General features: G+C 55.8%; 1 protein-coding gene across 1 annotated transcript in view; it reads left to right on the forward strand.

The window, feature by feature from the left end:
* bahcc1b (BAH domain and coiled-coil containing 1b) overlaps window positions 1-12,500 on the forward strand; it is a 64,824-nt gene that overhangs the window by 28,844 nt on the left and 23,480 nt on the right. The window contains 11 exon segments of the mRNA XM_064323461.1: window positions 1-1,059; window positions 1,237-1,354; window positions 1,663-1,871; window positions 3,238-3,390; window positions 4,535-4,710; window positions 6,198-6,398; window positions 6,400-6,508; window positions 9,198-10,019; window positions 10,169-10,335; window positions 11,002-11,138; window positions 11,993-12,097. The exon segment at window positions 1-1,059 is cut by the window's left edge and continues 504 nt beyond it. Of these exon segments, the coding sequence (XP_064179531.1) occupies window positions 1-1,059; window positions 1,237-1,354; window positions 1,663-1,871; window positions 3,238-3,390; window positions 4,535-4,710; window positions 6,198-6,398; window positions 6,400-6,508; window positions 9,198-10,019; window positions 10,169-10,335; window positions 11,002-11,138; window positions 11,993-12,097 (3,256 nt within the window).

Below are 12,500 nucleotides of genomic sequence, written 5' to 3' on the forward strand. Positions count from 1 at the left end.
GTAACCCTGGGGGCTTCCCCTGCCCGCACCCCCACCCTTCCGAATTCTACTGCCCGCCCCCACCCCCCGCCCCCTCGCTGCTGACGGGCCCCACCTTTGTGCCATCTGTGGCACCCTTTGGAGACAGGAGCAGTGGACCCTTCCAGCTGGGGACCCCTGAGTGCCGGGGGCTGGGGGCTGGGGGGGGCAGCCCAGGGGGGAACGCCAAGGACAGGGTCCTGGAGAAGAGCGGTAACCATGGTAGCGAAGGTGGTAACCATGGCGGCGCTGCTCCTACCGGAACGTGCCTGAGGAAACAGCAGCAGCAGGGCTATAGTAAGGCAGCATCCGATTGGCTGCATACCCACCAGCAGCTGCATGTCTGTAGTAAGGTAGCCCCTGATTGGCTGCAGAACCACCAGCAGCAGCACCCCCTGGTTGACAAACCTGGGCCCTGTACAGGCCCTCCCCCACAGCAGAACTGCCCCCACTCACAGCCCCCTGATGGGAAGGGTGTGGCCCAGTTCAGGACCAGGGCAGGGGGTGGGGCAGGGGGCAGAGTTACCCTACAGCAGGATGTGCAGAATGTTGCCAGGATACGGCACCAGCCCCCCGACCCGCCGCCCTGGGCGGGGGGGGAGGAGGGCCATCGTAAGGCCACCCGGCAGCATGGCCAATCAGAGCAGGAGCCAGGGATGGCCTCTCCCCCTGCCCCGCCCACTTGCATGAGGAGCCTACTGAGGCACAGCAGCCCCCAGCCCCCGCCTCCCTCCCAGAGCGCCGCCTTCGGGGGCCTGGGCTGCCTCAGATCCCGGGGCGGGGCTGGGGGCAGGGCAGGGGGCGGAGCCAACTGCAGCCGGCAAGAGGACCGACAGACCCTGCCCACCAGGAAGGGCTCAACCAATGAGGAGCCGAGGTCAGATCTAGGTGGGCGGGGGCGGGAGGACCCCTCCCACGCGGAGGGTGAAGTGCGCCAGCCGCCCGTGGGCATCGCAGTTGCCGTGGCGAGGCAGAGAGAGCCTCCCTGTCGGCCGCCGGACCCCCATGTTCGACCGGGGATGGGGCACTCGGTGCTGAAAGGTGAACGGGGTGGCAGCCTGGGGCTCATTCGGGGGTTTGGGGGTGAATAGGGTGATTTGGGGCAAGAGAAAGGGGTTATGATAATAATTATGATATTAATAATATTGAGTTTTTGGGTCGCTATTTTCCATTGTAAGTGTTGTCTCAGATGATGTTGGCTGGGTTGTGGGTTGCCAGGTGCTCGACTGATCCCCCATCTGGTCTGTGCAGATGTGTGTCAAGGCAAGAGGAGGAGGGTCTGTGAAGATGCACTGAGCTCGCCCTGCCTGGAGAGAGAGAGAGAGCTGTTCATCCGGTCAGGCCCCTTCTCCTCCTCCACCTTCCCATCTTTCATCCATATCGCTCCCTCCTTTCCTCCTATTCATTCTGCCCATCACTTCTTCTGGCTCTCAATTCAGCTCTTACTTGTAGGGTTAGAGTTAACTGCTGAGCTTAGATCGGCTGAATGGCCTGTTCTCCTCATTATGTATTCTCATGTTCTTATGCTCTAGATGGGCTGAATGGCCTGTTCTCCTCATTATGGATTCTTATGTTCTAGATGGGCTGAATGGACTATTCTTCTCATTAAGTAATACATTTTTCTGTTCTATTATTTCCTTTCAGGGAAAACAAAGAAAGGATAGATTACTCCAGAATCCATCCCTCCAGCAGTTGCCACAGCGACCTGGCCTCCCACCTCATGATGGTGGGTGGGACTTCCCTGCATGCCAGCCAATTAGGAGCTGACCCTGCCACGCACGCCCATGCCCCGCATCATCACTGGATGCCCCGAACAGGAAGTCCTTCCCTGTGGATGACGGGACATTCTTACGGTAGGCAAAGCCTTGGAACTGACTCAGGAGTAGAAGGAGCTGAGGGGTTCAGTGAGTCACAGTGCAGTGTGTTAAGGTGCAGTGAGTGACAGTGAGTCACAGTGCAGTGTGTTAAGGTGCAGTGAGTGACAGTGAGTCACAGTGCAGTGTGTAAAGGTGCAGTGAGTCACAGTGAGTCACAGTGCAGTTTGTTAAGGTGCAGTGAGTCACAGTGCAGTGTGTTAAGGTGCAGTGAGTGACAGTGAGTCACAGTGCAGTTTGTTAAGGTGCAGTGAGTCACAGGTGTGTTAAGGTGCAGTGAGTGACAGTGAGTCACAGTGCAGTGTGTTAAGGTGCAGTGAGTGACAGTGCAGTGTGTAAAGGTGCAGTGAGTCGCAGTGCAGTGTGTTAAGGTGCAGTGAGTGACAGTGCAGTGTGTAAAGGTGCAGTGAGTCGCAGTGCAGTGTGTTAAGGTGCAGTGAGTGACAGTGCAGTGTGTAAAGGTGCAGTGAGTCGCAGTGCAGTGTGTTAAGGTGCAGTGAGTCACAGTGCCATTTGTAAAGGTGCAGTGCATTTCAGTACAGTGTGTAAAGGTGCAGTGTGTCGCAGTGCAGTGTGTTAAGGTACAGTGTGTAACAGTGCAGTGTGTTAAGGTGCAGTGAGTCACAGTGCCGTGTGTAAAGGTGCAGTGTGTCGCAGTGCAGTGTGTTAAGGTACAGTGTGTAACAGTGCAGTGTGTTAAGGTGCAGTGAGTCACAGTGCCATTTGTAAAGGTGCAGTGCGTTTCAGTACAGTGTGTAAAGGTGCAGTGCGTCGCAGTGCAGTGTGTAAAGGTGCAGTGCGTTTCAGTGCAGTGTGTAAAGGTGCAGTGCATTTCGGTGCAGTGTGTAAAGGTGCAGTGCGTTTCAGTGCAGTGTGTAAAGGTGCAGTGCATTTCGGTGCAGTGTGTAAAGGTGCAGTGCGTTTCAGTGCAGTGTGTAAAGGTGCAGTGCATTTCAGTGCAGTGTGTAAAGGTGCAGTGCATTTCAGTGCAGTGTGTAAAGGTGCAGTGCATTTCGGTGCAGTGTGTAAAGGTGCAGTGCGTTTCAGTGCAGTGTGTAAAGGTGCAGTGCGTTTCAGTGCAGTGTGTAAAGGTGCAGTGCATTTCAGTGCAGTGTGTAAAGGTGCAGTGCGTTTCAGTGCAGTGTGTAAAGGTGCAGTGCATTTCAGTGCAGTGTGTAAAGGTGCAGTGGGTCACAGTGCAGTGTGTAAAGGTGCAGTGAGTCGCAGTGCAGTGTTAGTGTGCAGTGGGTCACACTGCAGTGTGTTAAGGGGCAGTGAGTCAGTGAGTCACAGTGAGTCATGGTACAGAGAGGGGCTTACTGGTCCATGTGTCTCTTGCCCTCAGGTATTGGCCACCTGCACCAGAACCTCCCACCAGGCTTCTCGGCTGCCATGCCCAGTGCCCTGCAGCCGGTGCTGCCCCTGCCCCAGGACCCGTCTGCTCAGCTGGTGGTGCTGCCCACTGAACCCCCCACCCACCCAACCTCCCATCCCCTGGGTAATCAATGTTCTCACCCTACTCCACCCTGCCTCCACCCACCCAGCCCCACCCTACTCCAATCTGCCTCCACCCACTCGGCCCCACCCTACTCCCCCCCCCCAACCACCCAACCCCACCTACTCCACCCCTCCACTCACCCAGCCCACCCTACTCCACCCTCCTCCACCCACCCAGCCCCACCCTACTCACCCTGCCTCCACCCACCCAGCCCACCCTACTCCACCTGCCTCCACCCACCCAGCCCACCCTCTCCACCCGCCCCACCCCCACCACCTACTCCACCCTGCCTCCACCCACCCAGCCCCACCCTACTCCAATCTGCCTCCACCCACCCAGCCCACCCTACTCCACCCTGCCTCCATCCACCCAGCCCCACCCTACTCTACCCTGCCTCCATCCACCCAGCCCCACCCTACTCTACCCTGCCTCCATCCACCCAGCCCCACCCTACTCTACCCTGCCTCCATCCATCCAGCCCCACCCTACTCCACCCCTCCATCCACCCAGCCCCACCCTACTCCACCCCCCACTCACCCAGCCCCACCCTACTCTACCCTGCCTCCATCCACCCAGCCCCACCCTACTCCACCCCTCCACTCACCCAGCCCCACCCTACTCTACCCTGCCTCCATCCACCCAGCCCCACCCTACTCCACCCTGCCCCCCCCACCCTGCCCCACCCCACTCCATGCTGCCTCCACCCACCCTGCCCCACCCCACTCCACCCTGCCTCCACCCACTCCGCCCCACCCCCACGCATTCCAGCTCCACCCCAGTTTTCACAATTCCTCTCTTACTCATGTTTCAACAGCTGTGTGTGTATTGTGTGTGTTTGTGAGCGTGAATGTGTGTGTGCGTGTGAGTAAATGCATATATGTGTGTGCGGCAAGTTGTTTTATTGAGTCCTCTCCCTCTCTCTCCCCCCCCTCTCTCCCTCTCTCTCTCCCCCCTTCTCCTCTCTCTCTCTCTCTCCTCTCTTCCCCCCTCTCTCCCCCTCTCTCTCTCCCTCACTCTCCCCCTCTCTCTCTCTCTCTCTCCTCCTCTCTCCCCCTCTCTCCCCTCTCTCTCTCTCCCCCCCCCTTCCCCCTCTCTCTCCCACTCCTCTCCCCTCTCTCTCTCTCTCCCCCCTCTCTCTCTGTAGAGATGATAGACCAGTCAGGCTTGTGGCCCTCAGTATTTGGGGCCCAGGTGGCGCACCCCAGTGTGTACACCCGCTCACAGTTTCTACGGCAACAGGAGCTGTACACCCTGCAGCAGCAGCAGAGGGAACGGGTTGCCCAGATGATGGAGTCACAGCACAGACACGCCCACTCACAGGTAACATGCAGCACAGACGCGCCCACTCACAGGTAACATGCAGCACAGACACGCCCACTCACAAGTAACATGCAGCACAGACACGCCCACTCACAGGTAACCAGCAGCACAGACACTCCCACTCACAGGTAACATGCAGCACAGACACGCCCACTCACAGGTAACATGCAGCACAGACACGCCCACTCACAGGTAACATGCAGCACAGACACGCCCACTCACAGGTAACATGCAGCACAGACGCGCCACTCACAGGTAACATGCAGCACAGACACGCCCACTCACAGGTAACATGCAGCACAGACACGCCCACTCACAGGTAACATGCAGCACAGACACGCCCACTCACAGGTAACATGCAACACAGACACGCCCACTCACAGGTAACATGCAGCACAGACACGCCCACTCACAGGGAACATGCAGCACAGATGCACCCACTCACAGGTAACATACAGCACAGATGCCCCCACTCACAGGTAACATGCAGCACAGACACGCCCACTCACAGGTAACCAGCAGCACAGACGCGCCCACTCACAGGTAACATACAGCACAGACACACCCACTCACAGGTAACATGCAGCACAGACGCGCCCACTCACAGGTAACATGCAGCACAGACACGCCCACTCACAGGTAACATGCAGCACAGACGCGCCCACTCACAGGTAACATGCAGCACAGACGCGCCCACTCACAGGTAACATGCAGCACAGACACGCCCACTCACAGGTAACCAGCAGCACAGACACGCCCACTCACAGGTAACCAGCAGCACAGACACGCCCACTCACAGGTAACATGCAGCACAGACGCGCCCACTCACAGGTAACCAGCAGCACAGACACGCCCACTCACAGGTAACATGCAGCACAGACGCGCCCACTCACAGGTAACATGCAGCACAGACGCGCCCACTCACAGGTAACCAGCAGCACAGACACGCCCACTCACAGGTAACATGCAGCACAGACGCGCCCACTCACAGGTAACCAGCAGCACAGACACGCCCACTCACAGGTAACATGCAGCACAGACACGCCCACTCACAGGTAACAAGGCTAACACTAGGGCAGTTTTAGCTTCGCCATTGTAAATCTGACTGAATATACTGCATAGCTAGCATAAGTCATACAGTAATAACTGTAACAGATTCCATTAGATCCATTAGATTTACGAAGCAACACAAGTGCGTATGATCGCAGATTTCTTGATGGTCAAATTGACAGCTGTGGTGCTTTTTTCTGCGGAGTGGTAGTTCTGAACTTTAAAGGGTCCGTCACCCATAGCAGCGGTCATTATGCAGATATATCTGACCGCTGAATGCCTGAAGTGGCCAATCGGAATCGAGCATTCAACAAAGCTATAGATATAGTATTATATGAAATATGACGTGGATGTGATGTCGCATTCATTGAGTATAAAAGTTCCGCACTCATTTGTGTAAGTCACTCACCTCTGCCCTCCCCCCCCCCCACCCCCAGGTGCAGAGGACACTGGATGACCCCCCTGAGCCGGACGCCCCCAGGGCCAGGCCCCACTCCCCCAAACCTGCTAAACCCTTCTCCTTTACCCCCTCCCCCCCCGCCGGCTGCCCCACCCGACTCTCTCCCTGCTGTCACTCACCCTCCCTACGACCACACCCCAAGAGCACGCCTTGCCCCACCCCTGCCCCGCCCCCAGCCCAGCCACTGCCCCCGCTCCCCTGCCCTCACCCCCACCCCCCCACACCCCTCCCTGGACAAGAGAGTAGAGGGACAGCCACCACAGGATTACCCACAATCCTTAGAGCCAGGTAAGAATGATCTCTGTGTTTCAGCTGACTACACTAAACAAATACTGAGACCTGTGTCTGCAGGTTTAACTCCAGTCCTGGAGGGCCACAGGGTCTGCAGGTTTAACTACAGACCTGGAGGGCCACAGGGTCTGCTGGTTTAACTACAGTACCTGGAGGGCCACAAGGTCTGCAGGTTTAACTACAGACCTGGAGGGGGCGCTGTGTCTGCAGGTTTAACTCCAGTCCTGGAGGGCCACAGGGTCTGCAGGTTTATCTCCAGTCCTGGAGGGCCACAGGGTCTGCTGGTTTAACTACAGACCTGGAGGGCCACAGGGTCTGCTGGTTTAACTACAGACCTGGAGGGCCACAGGGTCTGCAGGTTTAACTACAGATCTGGAGGTGGTGATGTGTCTGCAGGTTGAACTCCAGCCACAATAGCCACATTTCCAGCGCCCCCACAGAAAAAGGTAGCACAGGAAAGGTAACAGGAAAGGTAGCACAGGGAAAGTAGCACAGGAGAGGTAGCACAGGGAAAGTAGCACAGGAAAGGTAGCACATTAAAGTAGCACAGGGAAGGTAAGGGACTCAAGGTTAGGGGCTGAATGATTGCAGCTGTCCTCTCCTCTGGGTCTGGAGCGAGGGATGGGGGAGAGAGAGAGGGAAGGACTGAGAAGGGAAGAGAGGAGAGATTAGATAAGGAATGGCTTCAGTGGCTGGGACCTTGAACACTGTGAGTTTTAAATACCGGTCTGTTCAGCTTCAGCGTCAAAAAGCTTGTGCCACACCAAGGGCTTCACTGTTTCACTTGTTTGAGTGTGTGTTTGAGTGTGTGTGTGTTTGTGTGTGTGTGTGTGTGGGTGTGTTTGTTTGAGTGTGTGTTTGAGTGTGGGTGTGTTTGTGTGTGTGTGTGTGTGTGTGTGTGTGTGTGTGTGTGTGTGTGGGTGTGTTTGTGGTGTGTGTGTGTGTTTTGTGTGTGTGTGTGTGTGTGTGTGTGTTGTGTGTGGGTGTGTTTGTTTGGTGTGTGTTTGTGTGGGTGTGTTTGTGTGTGTGTGTGTGTGTTGGTGTGTGTTGTGTGTGTGTGTGTGTGTGTGGTGTGTTTGTTTGGTGTGTGTTTGGTGTGGGTGTGTTTGTGTGTGTGTGTGTGTTTGAGTGTGTGTTTGTGTGGTGTGTGTGTGTGTGGGTGTGTTTGTTTGAGTGGTGTTTGAGTGTGGGTGTGTTTGTGTGTGTGTGTGTGTGTGTGGTGTGTGTTTGTTAGTGCGTGTTTGAGTGTGGGTGTGTTTGTGTGTGTGTGTGTGTGTGTGTGTGTGTTGGGTGTGTTTGTTTGAGTGTGTGTTTGAGTGTGGGTGTGTTTGTGTGTGTGTGTGTGTTTGAGTGTGTGTTTGTGTGTGTGTGTGTGTGTGTGGGTGTGTTTGTTTGAGTGTGTGTTTGAGTGTGGGTGTGTTTGTGTGTGTGTGTGTGTGTGTGTGTGTTTGAGTGTGTGTTTGAGTGTGTGTTTGTGTGTGTGTGTGTGTGTGGGTGTGTTTGTTTGAGTGCGTGTTTGAGTGTGGGTGTGTTTGTGTGTATGTGTGGTGTGTGTTTGTGTGTGTGTGGGTGTGTTTGTTTGAGTGTGTGTGTGTGTGTGTGTGTGTGTGTGTGTGTGTGTGTGTGTGTGTTTGTGTGTGGGTGTGTTTGTTTGAGTGTGTGTGTGTGTGTGTGTTTGTGTGTGGGTGTGTTTGTTTGAGTGTGTGTGTGTGTGTCTGTGTGCTTCTGGCCCCCACCCCCCGCCCTCTACTGTAACAGAGGGCATCAAATTTCAATCCTTGAAGATCAGACCCTACACACCTCTCCAGTTCCACTCCTGAAATATGTACAAGCGTGCCCATATACACCCCTGCCCATCATACAAGCGTGCTCGTATACAACACCCCTTCCCATCATACCCATGCGTGGGGAGCAGATTGTGGGCGCCTGGATGGCCAGCAGGGTGACTCTTACACGCCCCCCCTGTGTGTACATGCCTGTGTTTGTGTGTGTGGAAGACTGGAAAAGATGGTTTGTGAGGAAATAGGAGCACAGGGCCTTCTTAACCTTCAGAGGTCCTTGAGTGGCCGAGAGTGTAAGGATACGCATCCATTTGGTGGCGTTCTGTGTCAGGGGGCGGATGGATACCATCAATTACACCGCCCAGGGAGACAGAACTGTAATCACACCCAGAAACCACAGAGCCAACAACATCCATACTAACGTACACACATACACACACACATGCGCACACACACAGAGACTCAGGGGCAATTACATTGAGGCTTTTAAATTCATTAAGGGGATCAACAAGAGATTCTTCATGTTGAGTTCTGTTAGTAGAACAAGGGGACATGGAAATTAGCAGAAGTTAAATTCTATACGTACATTAGGAAGAATTTTTCTCGTAGAGAGAGTAGTCACTGTGTGGAATAGCCTGCCAGGCCACATAGTAGATGCAGAAACTCTGGGGATTTTCAAGACCAGGCTTGATACAGTGTTAGATGCTATCTAGTCTGTAGGTAATCAGAGCACTAATTTGGTCTGGAAAATGGCAAGCATTGTTTGGCCTGAATGGGCTGTTCTCATCATTATGTTATGTTATGTTACACACGTTGCACACACACACACACACACACACACTGGTGTGTTGTGTGTTTCATGTCATGATCACTGAGCTGCGTTCTCTCTCTCTTCCTCTCTCTAGACCTGCCACCTGAGTATACCTATTCCTCTATAGGTTACAGGAGAGGCCCTTCCCCCCAGGACATTTTATTGGCCGAGCCTGCGGACCTGGAGGCAGTGCAGGTGGAGCCGACCCCTCGGCCCCGCCCCCTCCCGGCTGTAGGGGCGGAGCCTCAGTGTGATGGAGTTTTCAGCCCCATCAGGCGTATGACGGAGGAGGCAGAGCCTAATGCTGCTGGGCTGAGGGAGGGTGTGGAAGGAGGCGGGGCAGAGAAGTACCTGGGCCAGGAAGGGGAGGAGCCAGACGTCTGCTCCACGGTCATCGAGGTGTGCCCCACTTTGGCGGTAACCCACGGAGACGACCCCCCTGTGACCTGCCGGGATGGGTGGGGGGAACCTGCAGATGAGGGGGTGGTAGAGCTGAGTGACGATGAGGAGCAGGAGGAAGGCACAGCGGAGATGGAGACAGGGGATGAGGTGTACCTGCACCTGTGTCCTGAGTCCACACCTGTCCCCCACTCCACAGAGGAGACGAGGAGGGAGGCGGTCCCAGATGATCATGCTCTGCCCATACCGACATCCTGCCCCGCCCCCACCTGCCAGGCCACTCCCACTATCTGGAGCCTGGAGCTGCTGATTGCTGCTGCTCTCTGTGGGGAGAGGGACACGCCCCTCCAGCACTCTGCCCCCCTGCCCCGCCCTGCTCACTCCATGCCCTGCCCCGCCCACACCTCGCCCTGCCCCGCCCATGCCCCGCCCTGCCCCGGTTCCCAAGGAATGGAGCTCTTGAGCGAGGTGGCTGACCTGGAGCTGCATTACCACGAGAGCTCCGGGCGTGGCTATGGTGAGCCTGTGTGTGTGTGTGTGTGTGTGTGTGAGTGTGTGTGTGTGTTGTTGTGATGTGGAGTCACTAATTATCTGAGATGCTGAGGCTCATCTGTATGCTTAATTGCATTAAAGCATTATTCTTTCTGCTCTCACTCTGATTGGCAGGGAAGGACATGTTGACCTTTGACCTGCAGAGCTTGGCCACATTGGCGGCGGCGCGTGCCCTGGAGCTGGGCGCTGGGGAGGGGGGCGGAGACGCACGCAGACACCGCGTACCGCGCAGGACGCTAAACCTGCGTAGGAAGTTCTCCTGGACCCCTCGCCATGATCCGGTAATGAGCCTCACCCCCTACACCCTCACTCCTACACCCTCACTCGTACACCCTATCCCCCTACACCCTAACACCCTATACCCTTACCCCCTACACCCTTACTCGTACACCCGCACCCCCTATAACCTAACCTCCTACACTCTAACTTCCCTGTACCCTCACTCCTACACTCTCACTCCTTATACCCTAACCCCCTACACATTCACCCTCTACACCCTCACTCCCTATACCCTCACTGTCTCACCCCCATACCCTCACTTCCTATACCCTAGCCCCCTATACACTCACTCCCTACACCCTAACCCCCTATAACCTAACCCCCTACACCCTCACTCCTTATACCCTCACCCCCTATACCCTTACCCTCTACACCATCACTCCTTATACCCATTCTCCCTACACCCTCACTCCTACACCTCACACCCTACACCCTCACCTGCTACACCCTCACGCCATATACCTTCACCCCCTACACCCACACATTACACCCTCACTACCTATACCCTTACCCCCTACACCCTCACCTCCAACACCCTCACTCCCTACAGCCATACCTTGAGCCAGTAAGGAGCTCACGGTTTGCAGTCCCAGTGTGATCACAGTTGGGGGGGTTGGAGGTGGAGTCTCTGTGCCCAAGATTTATTCACACACGTTCATGTTTGACAGGTGTCCCCAGTGAAGATCGCCATGGAGACGATGGACGGACAGGAGGTGGCCATGAGGATGCAGCTGGCGGACCTGCAGAGGCGCTATAAAGAGAAGCAGAGAGAGCTGGCCAAACTGCAGAGGAAACATGAGCACCAGTGAGTCTCCTCAACACTCACACACGCACACACACACACACACAGTCACACACACACACTCACACACACTCACCACACACACGCACACACACACACACACACAGTCGCACACACTCACACACACACACACACACACACACTCACTCACACGCACACACACACACACACACACAGTTGCACACACTCACACACACACACACACACACACACACACACTCACACACACACACACACACACACACACACACTCACTCACACACACGTACACACTCACATACTCACACACACACACACACACACACTGACTCACTGACTAACTGATTGGATGACTGGTTGGCTGACTGGCAGACTAACTGGCTGGCTGACTGGCAGACTAACTGGCAGACTGACTGGCTGGCTATCTGACTGACTGACTGACTGACTGGCTGTCTGGCTAACTGGCTGGCTGACTGACTGGCTAACTGACTGGCAGACTAACTGGCAGACTGACTGGCTGGCTACCTGACTGACTCACTGACTGACTGGCTGTCTGGCTAACTGGCTGGCTGACTGACTGGCTAACTGACTGACAGACTGACTGGCTGCCTGACTGACAGACTGACTGACTGACTGGCTGGCTGACTGGTTGGCTGACTGACTGACAGACTGACTGACTGACTGTTTGGCTGACTGTTTGGCTGACTGACAGACTAACTGGCTGACTGACTGACTAACTGACTGACAGACTAACTGGCTGACTGACTGACAGACTGACTGACTAACTGACTGACAGACTGACTGGCTGACTGACTGACAGACTGACTGACTGATTGGCTGACTGACTGGCTGATATGATATTTTGTCTGTTTTCGCAGGAAACAGGAGGCATCTCGCAGTCCTGTACGGCGGGGACCAGGAAGGCCTCGCAAACGCAAATCCACCCCCAGCGCTGCCCCAACACTGGCCCCTAAGAGAGCCAGGTGAGCCTCCACCCGCCAATGTCCCCAACACTGGCCCCTAAGAGAGCCAGGTGAGCCTCCGCCCACCAATGTCCCCAACACTGGCCCCTAAGAGAGCCAGGTGAGCCTCCACCCGCCAATGTCCCCAACACTGGCCCCTAAGAGAGCCAGGTGAGCCTCCACCCGCCAATGTCCCCAACAATGGCCCTAAGAGAGCCAGGTGAGCCTCCACCCGCCAATGTCCCCAACACTGGCCCTAAGAGAGCCAGGTGAGCCTCCACCGCTAATGTCCCAACACTGGCCCTAAGAGAGCCAGGTGAGCCTCCACCCCCAGCGCTGCCCAACACTGGCCCTAAGAGAGCCAGGTGAGCCTCCGCCACCAATGTCCCCAACACTGGCCCTAAGAGAGCCAGGTGAGCCTCGC

The sequence above is a fragment of the Anguilla rostrata genome, chromosome 2, assembly GCF_018555375.3.
Source record: "Anguilla rostrata isolate EN2019 chromosome 2, ASM1855537v3, whole genome shotgun sequence".
NCBI classification, from domain to species: domain Eukaryota; kingdom Metazoa; phylum Chordata; class Actinopteri; order Anguilliformes; family Anguillidae; genus Anguilla; species Anguilla rostrata.